Raw genomic sequence first — 25,499 nt, 5'->3', positions numbered from 1 at the left:
TTGCCTCTTTTGCCTTACAGGAGGCATACCATGCTTCTGAGACATCAGCACAGCTCACATGGTTCTTATGGCTTCTCTCCAGGATGTTACACGTGTCATTAACTACCTGTGGGACAGAAAGTGCTGTAAATCATCCATATGGAGTCTCTCCATGTTTTAAAGGCTTACTAGAAAAAAATGGGGAAACTAGAGGATACTGTACGGGAGGAAGGAGGCAGGAGGACCGAGCAACTGTTTGTAGTAGGGTCTTTTGCCTTTCACTCTGATATTTCTAACTAATGTTGCCACATCTGTGTGCTCTGACCTGCCTGCCACAGGGGTTGATGAGTGTTTGCAAAGAAGGAGGGAGGGAGGGAGGCATATGAAGTGTACCTTTGCCCATGCCAGTCTGGAGATAGCTGCTGCTCAGCTGACTGCTGCTGGAGCTCAGCAAAATATATAAACAGAGACAAACTCTGCATTGCACTTACTGTCAGCCTTGGTGTAAGCTGGGTAGGGTAACAATTTCAATACAGAGATTATCACTGGATCTCCTCCTTTTTCAGAAAGGGATCATCAGAGAATAGCAGTGTGTTCTTCTGAGGTGAGCACAGCAGGTCTCTGTCAAAGCCCTCTGCCCTGATGTTCTACCAAAGTTTTCTTCAAGTGCTGGGCACTGGAATGCAGCTGTTTTCCCATGGATTCTTACAAACACTAATGCAAAAAGCTTCCGGGGGTTTTTAAAACCCTTTTAGCTTTCTTTGTATCAAGGCACTCAAACAACCATTTAATGTCCCACCACTCTCCGGGTCAGGGCTCCTCAGTGGAAAGCTGTGCTATTCTAGCTGTGCAAAAGGGCACATTAAAAATGCAGCAACACAGCAGCAGCTGGGTGGGAGTGGAGCAGGAGGGCTTAATCCCAGCTCATGGGGGACTGATGCTGTAGGAGACCTTGCCTGGGGTCTGCAGCAGGACCTGGACAGGCTGGATCGATGGGCCGAGAGCAACAGCACGAGGCTCAGCAAGGCCAAGGGCAGCGCTGCACTTGGGCCACACCAGCCCTGCTGGGGTAAAACGCTGCGGAGGGCGGCTGGCAAGCGGCCCAGGGGAATGGACCTGGCCGTGCTGCAGCCAAGAAGGCGTCCTGGTCTGCCAGGGAGCAGGGCAGCAGGCCCAGGGAAGTGATGCTTGCCCTGTTCTCGGCACTGGTCAGGCCACACCGTAAGCACTGTGTCTAATTCCGAGCCCCCCGATTCAGGAAGGACATTGAGGTGACGGAGCAAATCCACGGAAGGGCAACGAACTACTGGAGGGTCAGGAGCACATGTCCCATGAGGAGAAGTTGAGGGAGCAGGGGTATTCAGCCAGGGGGATGCTCCAGGGAGACCTTCTCACTCTACATTTCCCTGAAAAGAGGTTGGAGCCAGATGGGGGTCAGGTTCTGCTCCCAGGAAACCAGTGACAGGAGAAGGGGGCACAGTCTTAAGGCAGGGGAGGTGTAGGTTGGACATTAGAAAGAATTTCTTCACAGAAGGGGTCGTTAGACATTGGAATGGGCTGCCCAGGGATGTGGTGGAGTCACCATCCCTGGAGGCGTCCAAAGAAAGCCTGAACGTGGCGCCTGGTGGCACGGATGCGCTGGGTCACAGGCTGCGCTGGGTGACCTCAGGAGCCCGTTCCAGCCGAGCGGCTCCGGGGCTCCCCGCGCAGCCGGGACGCCGCTCCCGGCGCGTCCCGCCCGGCGGAGCGGCCGGGCCGGGCCGCCGTGCCCGCACCCGCACATGCTCACTGGGGCGCCGCGGGAGTCTGGGCATGTGCAGAGCGGAGCGGGCCGGGCCGCTCGCCGCGCCCGCCGCGCCCCGGGGCCGCGGCCGCCGCCGCCCGCCCGCTGCCAGGTGAAGCCGCGCTCGCCGGGGCGGAGCGCAGCGCGGCAGCGGCGGGGCAGGATGAACAGCTCCGACGAGGAGAAGCAGCTGGAGCTCCTCGCCAGCCTGAAGGACCAAGGTAGGGGCGGGCGGCGCCGCCTCCGGCGCTGGAGAAAGCGGCTCCCCCCGCTCCGCCGCGGGCCCGGGCTCGGCCGGCGGAGCGCGGCCGCCGCGGGGCGAGGGCTCCGCGCCCACCGGGGGGACGGGGCGCGGCGCGGCGGGCGCGGCCTGGGCGTCCCCGACCCCGCTGCCAGGCCCCTTGTCCTGCCCGTGCAGAGGGAGATAATAAAAGCCTTAATGGAATAAAGCAGGGCAGCGGAACGTGTTGGCTCTTCCCCAGGTGGGCGCCGCCGCGGCCGCCTGGCCGCCCCGCAGGTGCCCGCTGTGGCTGCAGATGGGCTGGTCCCGGTGATCTCCGAGGGATTTTCCAGCACGGCTGCTGGAGCGGCGCTGCCAGCGCGGCCGTCGCGGGGGCCGATGGCGGTGGCGGTGCCGCACATGGGCCGTGGGCGCGGGGAGCCCCGAGCCCGCGGGACCGGACAGCTCCAGGGCTGGCAGGCTGTCCGCCTCGCTGTCCGTCCGAGCAGCTCGGCCTGACCTGGAGCTGGGCCAGGCCGTGCCGAGCCTGTCAGCCTGTCCCATCTCCCGCTCCGTGCTGCAGGGTCCGATCCTGGCCCGACCGTCCACGTCCTGCGGTCCCAGTCGCCATCAGCGGGCAAACTTCCCGCTGATGGCTCAGGGCTGTGCTGATACGCTCTCGGTTTCTGTGGCATCCTGGGCTGCTTTGGTTCGTGTGTGAGTCACTTTCGGTGCTTTAGTAGGAAAGGCCAGAATTTCAGCATGTTCCGTTTCAGGAGTGCATAGTCTGACTCAGAAACCAGAGCACTGTAATATTTAATCCTCTGCAAGAATGCACATGGAAAAGAGCTGGGGTGCTCATAAGCCACTCTGAACTCCCCTGTGGTCAGTCTGCCTCTCAGCCAGGTTGACCCAGCAAAGCTGCAGCCTTAGTTAGTCAGGTGGGCACATTCAAATGTTTGAAGATCTGTTTGAATTGTGAACATCTTCCGTGCACCAAGCAGTCCGTGTTGCCTCCTGTGCCACAGCTGCATGTGCAGGAGGTGTGAAGGAGCCACGCTGGAATTCACATGTGGCAGTTCCCACAGCTGAGCTTTCCTCATCTCCCTCGAGCCAGGGAGGGGCAATTTGGAAAGGAACTATTGGGCAAAGTTGTGTAAAAGAGTGAAATTACAGGGGTGTGATCAGTGCCCATTTTTCTGTCATTCATTCTGACCAAAAATGTGCTCCATCACTTTTGCTGTACAGCAGAAGCTTTTCCTAACCGCGTTTCATTTGAGTATTAATGGACTATTTATGACCTGCTTTGTCACTTTTTGGGTTTTTCCTGTACGCTCAGCTTAGGAAATTCCTGATTACTATTGACACAAGATAGATTCTCCTTTGGAAGGATGCATTAGGTGTAAAATGATAATCTTACAGCTGAGCGTTTTGGGAATCTGAAACTAAGGCTCAAAATCTGGTTCTCATACTGACTGACTGCTTCCCTCTAGTACTGTTGCCTCCAAGAGAGCATTTGTTAAAATGACAATGACCAGTTGCAAAAAAGAGAAGCTTGTGTTATTCTTTAGAGAAAACTGAGCCTGTTGAAATTGTTTAGAGCAGGGCTTCAGTTCTGCTTTCTGAAAGTCTTCTCCTCCAATGTGCTGGGTATCCTTTAATGTCTAAGGAAATTTTACTGGACTAGAGGAATTAGTGCAAAGGAAAGTTACTGTAACTTGAGGACTGGCTGTCCCAGATCACCTGAGCTGTTGAAATAGAAGCTGTACTTGGCAGACCCAGTCCTATAAGGCTCTGTTCTTGGTGGATGCTCATCCTTAAACACAGGAGTTTTAGTGAGGTGTTGTTAGGCTAACATATGCTTTTGTGATGCTGTGGCTGGTGAGAAAGTTGTTTTATGTAGGCAAAAAGTTACCTAGTAGAAAAAAATTAAAATACTTTTCTGTTTTACATCTAAAACTATGCAAAAAAATATGGTAGCGCAAATCAGTAGTTGACTGAGTCTGATTCCTAGAGTGAAAAACTCAAGCAGTGAAAAGGTAATGAGATAAATGAAATTATTCTAATTGTAAAATAAAAGATATTGTTACTGTAGATAAGTAAATTTGCTAACTCTTTATGTACTGTAATTTGGAATAGTGTCCCCTCCATTCTTATTGATAGCAAAACAAGGCTATTTTAGATACTACCAACTTCCCTCAGGTTATTTTAGGATGGTCTGTTGAACATAGACTCTTAATTTTCTTGTTTATTGCTTCCAAATGCAGATATCAGTATTTGCTTGGAAATAAATGCAGTTGGTGGAAGGATCTGCTGGATCTGAATATCTGGGGTAATGGCTACACAGACTCGTCCTATCTTTATTTTTTCAGAGTGGTGTAAGTCTTCAGGTTTTTGTAACATTCTGATGTGTAGTCAGATTTCTGCAAAATGCAAATGGGTTTGGAAAGGTTTCAGAAGACATTCATTCAGTAGCTGTTGGCTTGGTTTCTTTTTCAGGATATGCTTTTTTAGTCTTGTGAGGGTTGCCTGGCACCAGGTAAATGCAGTGTCTGAGAAGTGGTGCCGTAGGTGGGGTAGCAGCGTCTGTGGCTGGCTGCTGTCACATTCCAACTGCTGTTTTTACCTCTCCTCACCAAGGTCGGGAGACTGAACCTGAGGCAGGTGTTTTGTAGCTGCCCACTCAATTCTCAGTGGCAGCTGTGAAGCTCTCTGGGGCTTGGGCAAAGCTGCTTGGCTGTTTGGCAAAGCTCTGAGCAGCAAAAAGGACACTGAAGCCATCTGTGTGCAAGATACTCTTATCTTTCACCCATGCTGAATTTTCCAAGTCCTGTGTGTTAGACTCAGATACCTGATACTGATCATTCTTCAGCTTGCTCCATTACTGAGTTTAAGGTGAGCATCATGAAGAAACAAGATCTCTGTATTGATGGTATTTTGGACTTAAAAGTGTTGTTTGAGTTTTAATCCTCAAATAGTTTTCTGAAATGTCATGGTTTAATAAAGCTGTCTCTCTATAAATATTACTATTGCCTCACTGTATTTTAAGTGATGTTTCCAGTGATGCACACTTCTATTCAACTGGCCCTTATATTCCTATGGCTAAAAAAAGAAAAAAAAAAGCAAATTGGTAAAACTTTGTATTATTAGTGGTTGGTTTTAGAACCTGAGGAATGGTAGCAAACTTGACTAACAGCTGAATCATAACAATAGTTGATTACCTGTCTGGAAGATTGCCTTGTTTGTCTTTGGTTTTATTGGTACTGCTGGTACCTTGCCCTTAAAGACAGAGTCAGCTTCTGCAATAGTCCCTTTTTTGTTCAGCTGAAAACAGGAGCCAGTGGTCAAAGTGTCTGGAGTTATAAACTAAGTAAAATTACACTTCAGCACTGCCACTGTCATAGCCACATTTCTGGTCACTTTGCTAAAGTACAGTGGTTAACAATTGCTGCTAACCACACATATACTAAAAGTATTTATATTGCCTGGATTTTTCCCTTCATTTTTGAAAGGTCTAACTTTGCTCTGTGTTTGTTGGCTGGATTTGATGAAGTGCGATGATTTCCAATCTCTAGTCCTAAGCACTATGCGTCTGTATACTTTTTTTTAAATTATGATCTATTTGATCACTAAAAACTTTTTCTTATACTGTCAGCACCTTTCAATAAGGGAACATCTTATACATGTATCTTCTTAGGAACAGACTAGCCTGCCAACCTGACAGCAATATCTCAGAGCAGTACCTTTTAAATGTATGCTATTGACAAGCTCCTAATGTGGTCTGACAAATTCAATCTACTTTGTGGCAGATGGTTAATTTTTATGGCCAGTGGAATTTCTTAGGACTCCTTCTTGGCTGCTGTCTTCCCTTCTATAGTCACCTGCTCTATAATTTATTTGTTCCCTGTGTACCTGTGTGTATATCTTAATACACAGCAGCCATTATTCCCAAGCAGAACCCATCCTGCTTGAATGTATTAGAGGTCAGATGTTTTTCCCACTTCAGTTTCTTGTATTGAACCCTATTTTTTTTTCAGAAACTTGTGAAGGGAAATCTTTCGGTGTGAACTTAGTAGTTGGTCTTTATCAGGCAGTGGTGTGTTTAGTTTTCCTGCCCTGTTTTTTCAAGGAAGCTCTAAGACTTGATGCAAATTCAGGGTTTAATTCAATTTACTTGTACACACTTTCACAGATTTTAATAAAATTAAGGCATATGGGAACACAGATGCAGGAGCTGACTTACAGTGTTTGTACCTAACACTTATCTTTGCGTACTTACCCAGGTGATTTTTATTTATTTTTTAAAGGACTGTAAGATAATTTAGCTGTGCTGGTTTCAGCAAATGCAACTGATACCTGACCAAAGCTTGGTTTGCCCATGTAAGCTTTAGGCCTGATAATAGGTTTGTGTACTGTGTGTGAAGATTTGGAGTCATTGTAAGGTGCTGAGTGTAATGCTGTCCCATAGATTCCCCTTAACAGAAGGAGGGATTAAAAGTGCCACCCAAGGCATTATTTGAAAATAATTGCAGTATTTGAAAATAGTTTGTACCTGGCTGGTGCTGCTGGTGCCTTGCTGAATCCTGTTGAAATACTGATAAGTTGGATTTAGCAGAAGAGACCTTTGAGCCTAGAATGGTGAACAAGGGAAAAAATGACCCCTTTTGGCTTTTTTTTATCCTTTTAACAGCACTTCACAGTCTTGTGCATGTTGTACATGTAGGAGGCCACTGTTGTTCAAGATTTTTCACAGCATTCTTGGCTTGATTCTTCCTATTTCAGGTATATTGGGAGGAGCAATGTGGTGGCAGCAATTCCATTAAATCTTCTGGTGCTGACAGGGGTAATTCTGTCTCTAATGATACATCCAAAAAGCCAGGTGATAATTTACTTCTACCAACAAAATATGACTTAATTGGGCTAGCTTGTTTCATCTGGAGCAGAGGACTTCTTGCACTGTCAGCTCTTTCTCCTGCCTGTACCAGTAAAGACATGCCTGGTCCATGGTATGGAAGCAAAAACAGTGGAGTGACACTTGCTTCCTTGGGCAGCTCTACTTATTTTTTTTAGTAAATAAGTAGATTTTAAATCCTGAAGTGGCATTACTTACTGATTTGGCATGGAATGGCTCTCAGTTGACTCTCAATTGGCTGCCCTGGTTTGCAATATAAATATTGAAGTATATGCATGTAACATTTTTAAAGTTTGGTGTTTTTTTCTTTGATTTGTGTTTTTTAATATGCAGCTTTAGGAAAGGGGTTGATTAATTTTTTAATAAAAAGAGTAGGAAGAGTCATCATCTCACTCTGTGTAAATGAAGGTGTCTTTCCTGTTGTTCATTGTGAATTATAATCATGATATACTTCTACCCTTATGGCCCTGTTTTAGTAATAAGTCCTATTCAGCCATAGCAAGTACCTAATATATAAAACATCTAATTTAGGTAATACTTACGTTTTGTTAGTAAATTCAGGTTCAGGAGACACAGGTCCACAACTGAAAATCAAAATTTATAATTAAAGGACCTTCTGCATACAAAGTTACCTGCTTAATTTAATGCTGGTTAAGGGCATTGATATGTTTCCAGACAGTCCCTTCTGGCCAGCTGAGCTGGGGAGTGAGTAGCTGGTGAGTAAGTGAGACCACTGTTGTGAAGGAACATGCTGTGTTCACTCATGTTGGCTGTTTTGGGGTTTTACTCTTTTACTGTAAGAAAGAGCAGGGTTGGCTGAGAATACATTTTGGGTAGGTTAAGAGCTATAGCCCAGAATATTCTGTTATTTTCTCCTTCAGGGCTAATGAGTCAGAGTTCTCTGTTCATGAGGCATATGAAGAGAGCTGTCGAGGGTGGAGCAAATCTGTATTTACATTTTTCAGTTATTTGTAAAGTACAGAATGTCAAGAATAACTTTGCCTTAAAGGCGAGCTAACACGAGCAGTTTTCAAGTGTGAAGAAACTTGAATTACATCTGTTGGTACAGTTTTCATTCCTGTTCTTGCATCTGGATGGTAGAAGTCTCTTCTCATATTTTCTTTAGGGGAACAGGGAATAGCTTGGCAGTGGAGCAGTGACCTCTTAAGAGGCACAGCCTTTGTGCTCCTTTGTAGGAAGTACATTATTTCACCACTGTTTTTTCTTGTTTGTTCATCTACCTGTTGGTTTTTTGTTGGTTTTTTTACTTTTTCTGCTTCTTGGGTGTGGGTGGTGGGTAGGAATTTTGGGTACATAAGAAGTGGGGACAAAGTAAAGGGATTGATGGGAGACCTTGGTTTTACTGGTGTACGGATCAGCTACTCTGCAGGTACCCATATATCACACCAACCATTCTTTCTAGGATAGATCTGTAACCTGAGCCAGTCTGGGTTTAAAATGGTCACTGCAAACCAGCCTATTCACCTTGTAATTTTTGAACTCATTCAATAAGGTTGTTTAGCTCTACATTGATCAGTAATTGATTGTTTTGGGAGCTACCACCTTTTTCAGACACTTCCTAATTGCTTCAATTTTAGGAGGCTATCCAGTTCATAGGATATTAATAGGCTATTAATGAAGTTTATGATCCATGTTATTTAAGAAATCTGCATAGAGAAACAAGAGTTTTCAATTTAATCAAATGGAGAGCTAATTTGGGGAGAGGTACTGCTATATTAACTTTTTTACTTTTTTTCCCCTTGTGTAGCTATTGGCGAATATGAAGAGCTTAGAGCAGAAAATAAGAAAACAAAGGAAGAGGTTTGTATGAATCAATTATAAATTTAATACTAAAATGCTAAGTACCAGAATACCTTGTGGACTGTGGCAGATTGTTGACTGCTTTTTTGAGTTCACTGTTACTTAATATTAATATTACTTGTACCTATGTGTTTTATGGAGCAATGAATGCAACTCTCACAACTATTCTGGCTGTCCCACTCTAGAAAAGTTCCTGTAAATATATTATAAGTGATTGCTGCTTTACCAGGTTTGCCCGTGATAACAGTGGGAGCATAGACCAAGTCACGTGTTCTGATAAAATTGTTTCTCTTTGATGTAAGCCTTGTTTTATTATGACTTCATTTGCACATGGGACTTAATTACTGGAAAGAAAGAAAAGACAACAACTTCCCTCAGCTTCTGAATATTCATAATGTAGGAGTATGATTTCTGAAGGTAGGGAGGAATGCAGGGGAGTCAGTGCTACACTGTATTGTAAGCAAAATTCTCCTTTCTCCAGTACGAGTGAGCTGAAGATGTAAGAAATCTGTTAGTTTTTAAATCCCTGTTAGCTGCCAAGACATGTAGATTTAATTCAGCTCCTTCTGAAATAATTTTGGAATGGCCATTTTTAGTTACAAATGTTTCAATTCAAGGCTGTATTGAGAAGACCTTGTCCTTAACTCTTTTCTTATTGTTGAAGAAAATTTGATACTTATGTTTACGTATGCTTCAGCAAAGATTATGTGTATTTCTACTGAGGTCAGCATATTGTGCTTCATTCCTTCCTATCCTCTGACCTCCTTGTCCTTTTCACTTTGGTTGTTGCTGCATTCCTGTTCTGCTATCCTTCACCAGCATCCCAGATATCCCAGGAAATCTGTCCTCTCTCTCTTTGCTGTTTGGAAGAAATGCTCAGAAGAAAATGAGAATAAAACTGGCTTAGACCAAGACTCCATCCAGCCCAGAATGCAGTGTCTGACAGCAGAAAGGGAGGCGTGTGGGAGCATGTTTTACACCTGGGCAGGTTTCTCTTGCAGCCTCCAAACCATTTGCAGCCTGGGAGTGGTTTCAGCATCCTGCCCTGCTCTATTCCTTTAGTTTTTCCCATGCTGGCTGTTGGCTTCTGTCACATGTAGGGAGTGCCATGCCAGGACATGTGTACATCCCATGAAAAACAGGCTCCCCAGCTTTGCCCTGAACCCAAGTCATACCAGCTTTGGTGTTTCTTCAGCAAAGCTTTGTTTAGCTTGGGAAGGGGAGGAATGGGGAGACTTCCCTTGAGCTACATTTTTATTTAATTTTTTTTTCCTTCAATGGGAATGTCAATGAAAAATTTTATTTTTGAAATTGAGATGGAATGAGATGTTCTGAGGTTGTTTTTTCCATTCTGCTCTTCTTGCCTCCTTGCTCCTCTTTCTTACAAGGCTTCTTTCCTACAGCTACATATATATAACTACTCTTGTGTATTTCACCTGGAGGCTGCTTTGAACTTTTTTGGAATCCTTGCATAACACCCAAAAATCCCCCAAGCCTGAGCATATGTGGATTACATTCCCAGCTGAGCAAATCAGTTAAACACGTGCTCAGGGTTGGATTTTCAGTTGTTACGCAAGGTTTCTCCCTCCAAAAACTCCATCCTGCAAATTGGTGTGCTTGTCTAAACAGTCATGGTTCATTGTTCAAGTGCTTGGACTCAAGTGGTTAAGTGTGAGGCTCTAAGTGCATTTCTTCCACAAAAAAACCAAACAAACAAACAAAAAAAAACCCACAAAAAAAAAAAAATCTACTGATCATGATTATATTTGCTTCCAGTGCTAATACTGGAAGAAACTATTCCCTGTGTTATGGCAGGGCAGAGTAATCTTAATCCTAAAGGTCCTTAGCATCTCTTGCTTTGTATCTTAGTTTGTGTTTTGCAGGATCAAACCTGCTGCTGGAAAAATGTAGCACAGGCTTTCTCTGCCTGTGGGTGTGGGAGCTTCTGTTCCTGTTTCTGTCACTGTGAATAGCTTCCACTGTGGTCACACAATTGCATCAACAGGAGAATGAGATGTTAATTTTTTTAGCAGGTGACTTGCAGACTGTGTGTAGAAAGTGCCACAGAGGATTAAATAGCAGTCTGTGTCTGTGTGCTTTTGGTACACTTGGAATACTTTCCTAAGTCACTCCTGTGCTAGTGTGGCTCTGAAAGATGAGCTGTGCATGCAGAAATTGTCGTAGTTTCAATTAGACACATGAAACTTAGTGGATAATGGGCAGCTAACATAAGATATCATTTTAATTTTTGAAAATGTATGCTCTTTGTTCCTTATTTTTTCTTAAAATTAGGAAGTAAATTGACTTTTATGTGGGTTACTTTGTTCAAAGCACTGCTGCTTTGAAAGGGATGCTAATAACCATGAAAATTCAGGAGCAAAAGACAAGATCTTTTATCCACAGTGTCTCTTCCTCATTGCCTTGCAAAACTGCCAATTTGGAGACACTGGTGGAGGCTCAGACATTTCCCCAGACATTTGTTGTTAGTGTTTTTAAATACTTTTAGGAACAATGGAGCCAAAATTATATTGGCAGATTACGTCTCTTAAGTCACCTTTTCTTATTGATGTAGCCAACAAAACACTCATACCAGCCCCAAAAAAATGGATAACTAACGTTCAGCTGCACACAAATGTGGGTAACTTAATATGCAGTTCTGACATATTCAGAGTCAGATCATGAATAAATATTTGACTACTTGCTAATCAGACAGAAATGACTCTGAACGCTGGTTTTGACAGTGTTTTGTCATGCTGCCAGTAGGGGGAAAAAAAGCAAGACAGCTATCCAAAACAGTAGGTGTAATACTGTATCTCTGATACATCATTCATGGTGTGTGCTCTGCTAAAGCACATGGATGGAGTGGATTTTATGTTTTGTCACTGAGTGGGAATGGGGAAGGGATTCTGCCTTGATGACATCCTCATTGTTTCTCTAAGTAGAGTACTGCAAATGCCACTGGTTACTTTTGAGCACTGCACCAAACTCACAGTTTTAGAAGGAGCATTAAATCTGCATACATTTCACAATCTGTGTAAATGGGAAAGAATTGTTTCTTGTGTTGCTTAGCAATGGTTTAATTGACTATATGACTACTACGTGAACTTCTTGCATCTAATATCTGGACTGAACAATCTCCCTGTTGTTTTTGCCCTTTGAAGGCCTTTTATTGAAGTCTGTAGGAGCTTGTGTGCAAAATAGTTGGCAAAAAAGAAGCCTGTTAGTAGAGCATAAACAAGAAACTAGAAATTAAAGTATTTCCTTGTGTATTGGCTACCTAGAAGGCTAAAATCTGAAAGGAATGAGATTGACAAATCTTCTGAACTTGTGCCTGCAAAGATGAAAAATATATGGAGTTATTCACAAAATGAAATTTGGCAACTGGACTGTTACTTTCTAAAAATACAGGTGCAATGTATTTTTACTGCTAGGAGATTATCACTGAGCCCTGTAGCCAATTCAGGACTGCAGTATTGTTGTGTATATTGTTAAAGTTTTTATAAGTGAGATAATGGTGGTATAAATATTAGATTACTACTACTAGATATATAAAATAAAATAGAATAAATGTTTATTTTACTTTGCAGAGAAGCTGAAACTCTTAATTAAATTAACAGAAAATTGACTGGCAATCCAGGAGCTACAAACTTTTTAATTTTTATTCAAGGTACTCTTTAGTTTGGAGGTATCCCTTAACACTGAAAAGGGGAAGTTTAGTAAATACATGAGAACTGTTTCTCCTCAGTAGTTGCTTGAATGTGGAAAGTGAACAGTAGATTTTATAGTAATGTTATGCTATGTGCCCTTTAATATTTAAGAATAGTGATACTTGTGTCTATTAATGATTCTATTGTATATGCCTCAAATTGCCTTTTTGAAAAGTGAGATGGTTATGAACTTTTAAGACTTCTGTGCAGCATTTTATGAGTAGCTCATGTCTAAATTTTGATTTTTAAAGTTTTCAGTTTTAAAGGTAAGGTCAATTTATTTTAAAGATGACAGTATTTTTTATTGTTAAACATTGTTTATAGGCTTTTTATTTTCATGCAAATTTCAAATTTGAAACAGTTCAAGTAGTTAAAGAAAATACCAATTTTTTTCTAATTCTAGAAGATAAACTAGAGTTTTTTGGAAGGACCTGTAACAGCTGTGCTTGCATGTCTCTGATTGCAAGACAGAAGGCAAAGTGCTTTCCATTGATCATTTCAGCAAGGGCAGCAATCTCCCACTCTCCTTTTCTTCTTCTTCTTTCATTCTGAAGCACAGTAGCAGCAAAAGGAAGGTATTGAGAGAACTGCAACTGGGAGCAGGAATTGCTCCGCAGAGACCCAAGCCTAGAGACCCTGATTGTGCAGAGAAATGTCACAGTTATGAGGAGAATAGTCAGCTTGCCGTGGTCCAAATGGAGCTCTCTCTGCAAATAGCACTCGAGGTGAAGTGGAATAGGTCATTTAACTTCCCCTTTCACTGCACAGGGAAAGCTGCTTCGCCTTACAGCCTGCTGCCTGGAGGATTTTAAAAGGAGTTTTTCCTGTCATTTGGGATAAGGGAGTGTCTATGTCCTCTACATCAAGGTTTCCATCAGTAGAAAAGTTGTTGACTTCCACAGGCAACAGATGAGATCCTTAAAATGCTAATGTTCTGGTTTTTAAACTGCTCACTTAATGTGCAGTGGGCTGAAAGCTTGCAGTGTTGCAGAAAAATCATGTGTGGGTGAAATATGTCAGTGTGGCTCCAGGGTCTTTCTTGGAAAATCCAAGGAGGCAGCAGCTCCCACCAGTTCCCCTTTTGTGGCAGAACTGTGCTCTGCAGAGCAGCCAGAAACACCTCCTGCACCTTTCACTGCCTTCTGCTCTAAGACTGCACTTCTGCCACAAAGGTTACACAAATTTTTGCTGAGGAAACGGAGGGAGGGCAGCGAGCAGCAAGATTCATGCAGAGATTTCCCTTCCTCACCTCTCCTCTGCAAGATTCTCTTCACTGGTTCTTTGCTAGCAGGGCCCCAGGTGAGTCCTCGTCTGGTGCTGCTTGCTCAGCATGTCTTTGCTCTTTCTGCAGCTCTGCCTTGTTTCACAGTCCTTACAGCAGCTGGTGCTGACCTGTCCTCCTACTTAGCTTCTGTCCCTTGAAGCCTCATCAGCCATGCCATGGGAAGAGAGAATTCTTGTTGACGGCAGCTCCTTTTGCTCCCACGGATAGCCATCAGCTGCCCCTGAGCCAGCACCAGTGGCATCTTTGCCTTGCCCAAGAGCAGATCCTTCTTTGGGTCTCATCCAAGGTCCTCTGTAGCTGATAGAAGAGTTCTCTTGAATTTGGCTGCCTTTGAATCAGACTCTCCCCCTTCTTGTTGCTTAACAGCAGGCTCCTTTCCCAACTAACTCAAAGTGGCTCCTCATGTGGAAAAACTGAAAATCGAGCAAAATCATTTCAGGGTTGGTTTTTCTTTTTTTTTTTTTACCCAGTTCTGTTCCAGTGGCCAGCATCCTTGTAATTGGAGTTGCACTGTAAGGAGCTCAGTCACACAGATCTCTTCCAGAAGTTAACTCATGGTCTTAGGTTGATTTATTGCTCTGAACATGCCCAGCCGCATGTGAGGAAGGATGTGTGTGTAAGGCACCTTGTGTGCCAGTCATACTTCCCCCTGGGTCATGTGCTTTCACACTGTCGTTAATCACTGACTGTGTCTCTTGTGAATTTTACTTATTTCTCTGAGTTCTTTCATTTACTTACAAAATGGGTTTTCTTAGAGAAATCTATTTAACATCTCTTTTATTCTTTCTTTTTGAAGAAACTGTTCCGTCATAAGATCAGTGATTGCAAGCCTGTGCAGCGTTAGCAATAATCACAAAATTAATAAAACTAGGTGATGGGAGCTCCTTAAAACATGAACACGAGTGCCTTTCTCTCTACAAAGCTGAAACTTTACTCATGATGTAATGAAATTAAACAGCATGTCCCTGATGATTGGCTTTGAGGTTTTCCTGCAGAGGGTGGGTATAGAAATGTAGGCCTCTTTGCTGAGTCTATTTGTGCTAAAGAAACTAGACTCAAAGCCTATTTTTGACATGCAAAGGAGTAGTTCTCCTGTTGGTGTAACATGGATAACTGCTTATATCAGTTTTGGATAATGTGTCTCTTTAAAATATTTTCAGAGTAGCTCTGAATCAGAACCTAAATCAAGTACAGTGTGCCAGTTTGGCTAGGAAGTACTCTGAATAATGAATTTTTTATGCATAATTTCCATTGGTCTTACATTGCTGAAAGAAAAAAGAAATGCTTTGATAGGCTTCTGTACATTATTGTGCTGGCAATTGATCTGGGTTGATTTTCCATGTTGTGACTGACTGCTAATTAAATAACTGGGATCAGTGTTTCATTTCAATTTTCTCTTCTCCTACAGTGTGACAAAATCAAGCAAGAACGAGATGAGGCTGTCAAAAAGCTGGAGGAGTTTCAGAAAAGTAAGTTGACAATGTCAGTGGGATTTTCTTGATGTAGACAATTACAAACATAGTTCTGCACACTCTGCAGCAGTGTTAAGAATGCTGAGATTCAGGTCCACTTGCTGTTTCTCCTTGAAAGCTGATTTTAAGGAGCTAATCCAGTAAGACTTTGCCCACAGTCAGAATAAATGCTGTTACAGCATTTCTACTCTCTGGCAAGGGTAGTCATTCTTAAGGTGAAACGTGGTGAAAATACAGTGGTGCAGATGTGGCTGTATCTCACCTGGATTCTGCAAGTGACTTTTGGAATGATGCATGCTTGAAGTGAGTGGGATTTAATGCTGTTGCTGAGATTAATAATAATTATAATAATGGCAATTCTTTTCATGAAGGAGTAATAGCACTGTAAGCATAGACATATCAGGAAAAGTTTTTAGGACTAACTGCTCTCACATGCTAATTTTTAGAGCAAGTTCTATCTTGCCTGGGCTGTGAGAATGTCAATATTCAGTTTTGCACTTTTATGGTAATGGTTCTGTTGAAACCCTATGGTGTCTGGAAGCAGCAAAGCACATCTAATGGGAGTGGAAGTATCCTAGTGGAATAGCTCCTTAGAAGAGACAATTACAATGGGACTGTGGTCTGTTATGTCTGCTTTGTGCCAGTACAGTGAACTGCACGATGGAGCATCAGAAATGTGGATGAAGTTAATGCAGGAGAAGGAAATCACATGGTCTGCACTTTTATGTTATTGTGTTAAAGAGGAATTTGCTCATTTCTGTTTTATAATAGTTGGTGTGATACAATTGTGGAAGATAATCTGAAATCAACAGGAATTGTCTACTACCTTGAATGATCCTAGGTAGCCAAGAATGTTCTCTAAGAAGTACAATTCCTCTGGAAAATGGCTGCCTGTTTTGTTTTTGTTATGATATGAGGAATACTGGAGTGTGGCAGAAAATGTCAAGTAGTTAAGACTTAAAATTTGAGGTAATATTTGATGTTGTAAGATTTTATAGGTTTCTTTTATCTTCCTTTCACATTTTTAAAGGACATACCTTGTAAACATAGTGATAAAATGCCAGGAATATTAGGATTTTAAAGCAATAATAGAGCCCATTATTTAAACGACAATATAAAAGGCAATTATATTGATGAAGAGCTACATTGGCTTTGTGTCTGTGAATAAACTTGGCCTGTACTCAGCTTCTATTTGTTCTCCTGGCATAAACACATATTGTGTGTGATTCCAGTTTAATGGGGCCCCGTTTGTATGCCAAGCAGCTGCATTTTAGGCCCTATTGCGTGATTTCATAGCTCTCTGAAAATTGGTTCTATTGAGCACAAGAGATAGAAGGTGGTGGTGGGGGGGAAAGCTTCAACACACAATCATTTCTTTTCAATTGGAGCCAGCAAGGTTGATGACAACATGACCATTGTGTTATAATGATAAGACCACTAAGGATCTGTACCTCTCATCAAGGCTTTCACACAACAGCAGATACAATTTAATTCACTGCTCTGTCAGCAGTGCTGATACCATTATGCCGTCTGTCTCCACAGTTATAATCACTGTCCTCCGAGAAATGCAGTTGAAATGATCTTGAGCAGTCAAAGAAACTCTCAATTAAGGCTGCCACTTCCAATGTGTCAGATTGTGTCTTATGCACTTGGTACAATTTTCACTTCCAATCCTGTTTATTTACAATGTCTACCAGTAATTATGCTTAACATGTCATTTAGTGAGGGTGCCCCTGCCAAGGAGATTGTTGGGTGCTGCGGTACCATTGAGGGGGAGTTTCTCGCAGTCAATGCCATCAGCGGCTTTTAGTCCCTGATGGGATGCAGTAGTAATGTTGATAATGCAAGTATCGTGCTCATCAAGTCATAATTAGATGCCACTCAAATGTGCCACTTGTAATAACAGTGTTGATTCATGTTTTCTCGGTGACTGCAACTACTAATTAGTTAAGTGGTTTTTGGTTGGCCTGCATTTGCTGCGGATTATTATTACCCCTGAAAAAAACTGTCAAGGTTAGAGATGTTTCAGGCCACTTAGTGCTTCTTTATGAATATTAATATTAACATAATAAGAACTTTGGACAGACTTAGGAAATAATATATTTTTTGTATTTAATTTGGAAAGACTTCTTTCCCCTGAGTTAATCATAATTGCAGGTTAATTAAGTTTAAATGAACCAAGAGTAATCCCTAGTTCTGCCATAAGAGCCCGATCCTTGTTTCCTAACTTTGGCCTTGCTTGAGGCCCTTTGATTCCCGTCTGTAAAATGGGAGCAGCTCTGGATCTCCATTGCTCCCTCATCCAGCCCAAAGCATCTCACTGCTCAAAGCTCCCAGGGCTCAGTGGAATAAAAACCAGAAGACACAGGGAGATGTACTGCTTGAAACTTTTCCTCTCTCAAATTGTATGTATTGTATGTAGCAGCTTGTACAACACATTTGGAGCGGATAATTTCTCCATAGGTTAAATGGAAATAAAAAAACAATCCAAGAAAGAAGTCTCGTTGCACTGGTGGTAGAAGACTTCATGTGAATATAGTTTTTACATCAAGATTAACCAGACACTGCCCTGCCTTTTCTTTTTTGTAGATTTTGGCTCTTTTGTGCAGCTGCTCAGCAACACAACATGTGGCTAGTTTCCTCTGGTAACAACAAAACTTCACTAATGAAGACTTCAGTTGATATTAAATATAAAGCTACATAAATAACATTTTTTAATGACCTTCTTTTTCCTATCATGAAGTCCTGTTTTGTAGTTATTAAGATGACCTCTGTATATCAAAGATGGCTTAAATATCTCTTTTCAGTCTTTGGTCAAAACTCTTGGAAGAGGGCAAGGAGGGTTTTCTACCCAGTGGTATAAAATCCCTAGGTTTTAAAGGTTATCCTGATGAAAAGGAAAGGAAATACTAGGAAGAAAGTGCTCTGTATTTTCCAGCCTTTTTCCTGCTCCAAAGTGTTGTTCAGCTCAAGTAGTTCCCTTCTGTGTGTTGAAATCCTGACACTGGGCTGAGAAGGAAATTGTGCCATGCAATGATTTGCAGAATTAGGGTTCAGGCTGCTGTTTGGGTTTGGATGAGGGTGCCAGAAGCCAAGGGGGAATTGCATCAATAAGCCTGAGAAATGGAAACCCATTATTGGGTTTTCTGCTTTGCTCCACTGTGCAGCCTTAAACCTATACCTTAGACTTTGAACACTACTAAAGTGCATATGTACTGCTGGAAGATGAGTGGAATAGCAAGATAAAATGTATCTGTACTTTTAAATTCTTTTGGATTTGCATTGGTCTCCTATGTTACAAAATTAGATTTGTTTCAGAACTTTTTGGTCACTCTTTTGCCTGTCTTTGACAGAGTGATGTGTACCCACAATTGTAATAGGGATTCTCCAAGTGCAGAGGACAGATGTGTCACTTGCTCTTCCAGCTGTGACATCAAATGTACAGCCATGCATTCCAGCTGCAGTAAGCCCAGTCTTGGTTTCAGAGAAGAGTTTGTGAGTGTGTTGAAATCTGTGTTGTGAATACTGGAGGTAGGTGAGACCATGGTGCTCATTTTGGGGCCTGCTCAAGCACAGAGAGACTCTGAATGAGAAACAGACCAGAAAGTGAAAAGGAACTTTATAATACATCTCTTAAGGGATTATCCTAAAGGTGTCATTCTGATTCCTCAAGATGATGATGAGTGAGGTTTTTCAAGGAGGCTCCTGCTGGTCTTCTGCTTCCATAAGTTTAGGCTCCCTTCTACAGTTGCCCCTCTAAAGCTGCAAACATGAGAGAATTGCTTAAAGGGACAACTCAAATATTCAATGCTCAGAACAATTCCTGTCTATGGAGATTATCTAAGTATGTACTTCCCTGTGTTTGAAATGCTCACAGTGGAAGTTAGCAAAAGGAGATATGCTATTTCTAATCATGGGAGGCATGTGTCAATCTCAGGAAAATACTGACTAATTTTGGACTCTTTCCTTAGTTTCTCACATGGTTATTGAGGAAGTGAACTGTATTCAGAACCATCTTGAAATTGAGAAGACATGCCGTGAAAGTGCTGAGGCTTTGGCTTCTAAGGTGAGAAGAATTATAATGATGCTGTTTTTTTTTTAATCTGTTTACTCACCTGGTTATTTATTTATCTATTTAAAACTTGACATTGCATGCATGACCTTATATGTTTCTGTATAATCTTGTGGAGCTGTGAAATAGTTTGGAAGTGGCAAAAAACTTAACAGCCAGATGTGAGATGCAAGATACCATTCCTGTCATTTAAGAAAAAAAAACCAACATTTTAATGTAGTTTCTATTTTCATGGAGTAGCATTCTGATCTCTAGTTTTCATATGCATTTAGGTTAAATGGAAAATAAGTTTTAGAACTCCTCTGTGTGAAAACAATAATGAGCATTTCAGCGTCTAAATCAAATGGAAAAAGTCAACCACTGCATTACATTTCAGGTGATTGTTTATGAAAGCAAAGCAAGGGCAGGGGAAAGGTGACCTCCACTGCTCTGTTGATTGCGTCTAGTCTGATGAATTTAGCAAGTGTGTAATTTTCTATATTCCATCTCATCAGAAGTGCATTATTATTAAAGAATGTTTTTATCTCTCTTATATATTTTTGGTTGTGTAAAATGCATCTGAGCCACTTCATCAGAAAATGGATTACAGCAATTTTGAACCAAATTTCATTAGCAATGCTGACTGCCATTTTTTTTTCTTTTTTTTTTTCCCCTCCCTCCCCATTCCCTGCCCAAAGTACATCCTTAGACATGGTAAAAATCACACCAGCAAGAAATCACTTTAATTTAGATGCATTAGCAATGTACTTTCTGGAGGTATTTACTTAATTGTTTGCATAATGACACTATATTAGAATTCATAAGATAGACAATCAGCATATGAGTAAGAAAATGAACACATTTATGCAACTTGTCTTCTTCTCTGCACTTTCCCTGTAATGCAGGGACAAGGGCAGTTCAAAGACTTGCTTTTGCTCCGTGGGGCTGTTTGTGAGCTGACTGCACCATGTAGGGCTCCTCACAGCACCTCTCCCCACTTTCTCACTTTCATTCTTTGGGAAGGAGATAAGAAATTCTTGAATAAATCTCCCATGGTTGAAGGGCTAAGGATAAAGTGGATCAGAGATGAATGCTTAGGTAAAAATTCAGGGTCAGATGAACTGTGCAGTGTACATTTTCTTTGAAGATGCATATTGGAGTTCTGAAGTCTGTGTTGACTTTGGAATGTGATGTGTCATTAGCAGGAAATTGAATTTCATTCTTAAATCTGAGCTTAGGGAATACTTGTCTGGAGGGTGGGCAGTCCCCCTGACATTTACCTGAACACCCCTGGGGTGTCTGGATGCAGGACAGTGAATGAAATTATGAGAATTAAACATTTGCAGGGACTTCTGTTCAGTTTTTCTTGATCAAGACAGAGATACCTTGTAGAATCTCTTCTGTACCATCCACCAACCAGTCTTGTGTTCAGGCATCCAGCCCAAAGTGGTTTCTGACTTGTGCTCTGACCCATGAACAATTGGCTCATGAGATGGCTCTCATCTTATGTATGTTGACTCTACAGTAATAACTCAAAAGTATTTTGAGATAATTCTGTTGTGACTAGGAATACAGTAGTGATAGTATTAGTAGTTTATAAGGAAAATAGGGCATAGGAGAAGGTAAGGATTTTTATTTAACCAATTGATCCAACTTGGAAAACGAGATGAGCTTTCAGAGGCACAAACTCTTCTTCAGGTCATTCAGTTGGGACTCCTGGCACACATTTAAAGGTGAGGAGCTGAAGCAGCTATCACAAAGCCTGTGTAGCATTAAGTCAGCTTGATAGTTGATTTAATTTATTTAAACCTACACAGTACTTATTAAACAGGAGTAGCAGAGAGGAAAAAAGACATGGATAAAGTATCAGGTTGCATTCAAGCTTCTCAGAGGAAAAAGTGGATAAGCACCCCATCTTCAGACCATTCTAATGTTGAATGGAACTTAGTCTAATGTTTCTTTTGTCTTTTAATGATAAAGGATAAAAAATAGTTGACTTTTTTTCTTGCCCAGCAGCTTAAAGGCAGCCTAACTAACTTCTTACTGTTTATACTTCTCACCTTTCAGCTGAACAAAGAAAATAAAACCTTGAAAAGAATTAGTATGCTTTGTATGGCCAAACTGGGCCCAGAAATTATCACTGAAGAGATTAACATTGATGAGGATGAGTCATCCACGGATGCAGAAGCTACCTCTGGGTCATGCAATTCTGTGCACTGTCAGCAGCAGATAAAAGGTGAGCATTTTGCTGAGCCTACACCAGCTGCAAGGCAGAAGTTGTCAGAAGAGCAGCAGTGTTGGTTTGGACCAGAGACTGGTCTTGTTCCAAGTCATGCTTCTGGGAGTGGTCAGAATCAAAGGTTTTCCAGCAGTGACTAAGAACATGGTGGGCTGGTAGTGTGTAACATAAATGGTGGGGGATATATAGCCTGCAGAGGACATTAAATGCAATAGGAAAATGACATCTACCCAGCTAAGAGAGTTCAATGCTACTGAATCAGTAAAAGAAACATTTCCTAAAACCCTTTAAAAAATAAAAGTGAAGTAGAAGGACAAGGTCACCTTCAACTGCCATGTCATTATTTCAGAGCTTGTCAGACAGAACTCTCCATTTCTGTTTCCATTATGATGTTCCTTTGTATGCACAAACTTCATTCATGTTCCAGAGCTATTACCAAACAAGCAGCCTAAAGAGGGACTGTTGTACTGGGTAAAAAAGCAAACCTGGAGAACGTGGAAATATATTGATAAGACAGATCTGTGCTTTCTTTTTGCACTCCTGAAATTTCTGGTTCTTTTTTGAAACACAGTTAATATTTCCATTGTCCAAAATCAGCCTGATTTCTCATCCCTGTGATGAAGTCATTGTGATTTTCTATATTATTGTGTCATATTTATGACAAAATTAAATGTTTAACTTCTTAAAAAAAAAGGCTTTCACTTTTTATTTGATTGTAACTTGGAGCAGCACATAATGTTTAAGAACAACTTCTTTGAGCTTTCAGTTTGACCTTGTTAATTGTCTTTTTGAATGCAGCAGCCACAGTGGAGTGGTACAAAGTATCACTGAGGAAAAATGGGGTGTGTTGTAAAAATGCTTGTGCAACAATACCACTGAAGAAATAGGGCATCATAGTACCCTTCTGTAATCAGTTTTCCATCCTCTAGATGTAGGAAAAGGCAGTGAAGGGTGTGATGCACACCATGCAGCCCATCTGAATGGGAAATGAGACTTTGGAGTACCACCTGCCTTTACTGGAGAAAGGTGTCAAGAATATATTTAGAGAATAAACGCTGGCTGCAGATCAGATGGGAGGGTAGCAGGGTCAAATTAGAGAAATTTTGAAGAAAGGTTTTGATGTATCTGCTTTCTGTCTTGATGAACAATTCATTAAAGCATGAAAAGTGGTATTTTGGGGATCCTTTAGCCTTCTCACCATTCAAGAAAGGATTGGATATTTCTTGGAATGTTTCTTCCCTCCCACCACTTTTCTGTAGGGATACACAAATAAGGTAGTAAAACCTGAGGCTCTCTGTGGTATGTGGATATGCTTTCTTCTCTGCATAGTGAGGCTGGTATATGTATTGTAAAACCAGAATTAATCCAAGTCCCTTAAATTTCAGTGAGACTTTTTTTCCCCATTAATTTCTCTGGAGAGCACAAATCCATAAAATGGACAAGGTGTACCAAGAATCTTCTGGCAAAACAGGTCTTTTTATTTACTTTAGAAAGTGTATGCTTTTAATTTAGAGGAAAGTAAATCTGAGGCTCCAGAACTGGGAGGGGGGATGCTGGTGTAGAATGGACGTTTTCAAGATGTGAAACCTCCCAGAATGGCATCCAGCATGTCATCATCATGTGCAATTGATTAGCCACAATTTTCTCAACTTGTGGCTGGTATTCAATGAACAGCAATGCTGTGAAATACTGGAAGCAGGTGGGGAATGAGAGCACTTACTAAAGATAATATACATCAATAAATTTTGATTTTTGTGGTGTTTTTATGTTAACCTAAACCTTGATATATTATGTATGCAAACTGATCTCCTGTTAAGAAGTGATTATAATCAAATGTTTTATTCCATTGTGAATTTAATTTATTTCATATTTTAATAATTAAGGAACAAAAATTCTGTGGGGAAAATTACAAGCATTAGCTCTTCCATCAGTAAAGGTTATATTCTGACTCTGTTCACATAATGTTACAAAGGCTATAAATTGGCAGCTGTTTAGGACAATTTCTTCTGTGAAAACCTCCCAAGTATTAACTGCCTGTTGTTTTGTTTATTTCCCTTGTGACAAGAACTCACAATCCAAAAAGAATTGAAGTGCATTAATTTGTTTTAAAGGATGCTTCTTAAAAATTGCGTTCTGCTGCCTCCATACCAGAGTCACTGTGATGTGACAGTCTCAAGAGCAGGACTGAGGACTCTCTGTGGTGGCAGGATTTGCCATGTTATAGCAGGAAATGAATCATTCAAAATGCAAATAAAGGCAGCAGGACTGAACAAGGAGCTTACCTCAATGGAGTAAATCTGAAACTGTGGCCCAGTTACAGATCTGTTACCTGACACTTATGCAAAGCTCATAAATTATTGAGGATGTTCCTTGATTACAAATGATGCTTGATATGTAGTTCAGGTGTTTCATACTGAGCTGTACTTGCATTGCTGTGACATTTCCTTTGTTGTTGTTTTTCAAATAAAATATATTCTTCATTTCCTTCCTCAAACTGTAGAGCTGCGAGATCAAATCGTATCTGTTCATGAGGAAAAGAAGACCTTGGCCATTGAACTGGAAAACCTGAGGTGCAAACTTGCAGAAGTAATTGAAGAAGTATGTATTGTACCATGGAAGGCGAGACCATGTTAGTGTGGAGTCTGTCCTTTCTGTAACTTTTAGCTTATTTTGCTAAAAACACTCAGTCGTGAAGTTAATTGAATACTGTCTAATCTCCAGTCCTGCCAGTGATGGATCACTTAGGGCACGTCCCTGGAAGGGAAGGGTCACAGTCCAGTCTGCCACTGCAGCTGGCACATGACTTCTCCTTACCTGTTTGATCTGTTCTAAAGCCCATATTACAACTGTTATCTCCCTTTCCTGACAGCTCCTCACCTGTCACAGCCTGCAGGGTTTTTTTTGGATTTCCTTAAACTCATAGATGTGGAAGAAATACTTCTGTAGGATACATAGTTTAATCACTGGTCTACTTCATTGAGTATATCCTTAAGTTCCATTGGCAGTGCTGTGTCATGATAATTAGACCAGCAAATTGGCTTTTCAAGCCAGCAGAGTTTCATTCCTGCTTGAAAACTGGATAAGCCATGTACTGATGCAAATCAGGACTTAGTGGCTCTTCCTGTCTATGCAACACTTGCATTCAGAAAGACACAGCTGACAGCACTTGGACAATAAACAGAGCCCAGGGAAAAAAAAAAAAAAACAACCAAAACAGGGGTCTGACTATATTAAAATGCAAACAATCAAGTAACTTTCCAGCCAGGTGCTATGGCACTTGGTCCTGAAAGGTTCCAAAGATCATGTATTTGCAGCTGTGACTGGAATGTGCCATGGGGGATTAGTTCATAACCTTTTTATGACATCTGTTACAACATCTGTAAGGTGGAGTAAAAATGCTTTCCATCCCACTGGAAACCCCAGCATCAAGCCAAACCTAGGAAACAGCAAAATACTGCTTGAATTATCTATGTGCTGTGTGCCTTTTGCCATTAACTGAAATGGTCTTGGTTCTGATGTGCTCTTTATAATTTTCTAGGTAAATAAGTTGAAAGAAGAAAAGGCTGTTTTGACGACCGAAGTTAATAAGCAGCAAAAACTGTTGGAGAAATGTAACAGAGGTGTGTAGTCTCAGCAGGCTCTCTAAGAGTTTGCTGCATCCTTTGCAGAAGCTGCAGAGCTTTTCTGTGGCAGCACAAAGAGTAGGTTACAGCACAGTGACTGTGGTCCAGATCTGACACTTGACCTGATGGCTGCAGGCGCTCCATCAACTCGTGGACTGTTCCACTCTCTGTGCTCCAGGAAAATGTGACAGTGTGAATAGCAGGTGTTATGTGAGAATATGGAAACCTTTTCCTGTGTGCCACAAGTGGGAAACCAGGGCAGGGGCACAGTCCTTCACAGAAATGGAGTTTGAACCATAATCTCCTGCTTTCCTAAATCATTGCACCAGTCTTCCTTTTTGTGGGGATGCAGCTTCTAATTTTGAATGTCTAAGGTCTTGGGAGAAACTTGTTTTAGGTTCAAAGGA

General features: G+C 41.6%; 1 protein-coding gene across 1 annotated transcript in view; it reads left to right on the top strand.

The window, feature by feature from the left end:
* The first annotated feature begins 1,844 nt into the window (after nucleotides 1–1,844).
* The window catches only part of SHTN1 (shootin 1), a 54,526-nt gene continuing 30,871 nt past the window's right edge, over nucleotides 1,845–25,499 (top strand). The window contains exons 1-7 of the mRNA XM_021537277.2: nucleotides 1,845–1,983; nucleotides 8,663–8,715; nucleotides 15,116–15,176; nucleotides 19,151–19,245; nucleotides 21,298–21,466; nucleotides 23,970–24,067; nucleotides 25,008–25,089. Of these exons, the coding sequence (XP_021392952.2) occupies nucleotides 1,926–1,983; nucleotides 8,663–8,715; nucleotides 15,116–15,176; nucleotides 19,151–19,245; nucleotides 21,298–21,466; nucleotides 23,970–24,067; nucleotides 25,008–25,089 (616 nt within the window). The 5' untranslated portion in view covers nucleotides 1,845–1,925. The remainder of the gene's footprint in view (nucleotides 1,984–8,662; nucleotides 8,716–15,115; nucleotides 15,177–19,150; nucleotides 19,246–21,297; nucleotides 21,467–23,969; nucleotides 24,068–25,007; nucleotides 25,090–25,499) is intronic.

This window comes from Lonchura striata, chromosome 7, assembly GCF_046129695.1.
Source record: "Lonchura striata isolate bLonStr1 chromosome 7, bLonStr1.mat, whole genome shotgun sequence".
Lineage (NCBI taxonomy): Eukaryota > Metazoa > Chordata > Aves > Passeriformes > Estrildidae > Lonchura > Lonchura striata.
Note: the sequence above shows the minus strand (reverse complement) of the source record. Positions and strands in the feature narration are given on the sequence as shown.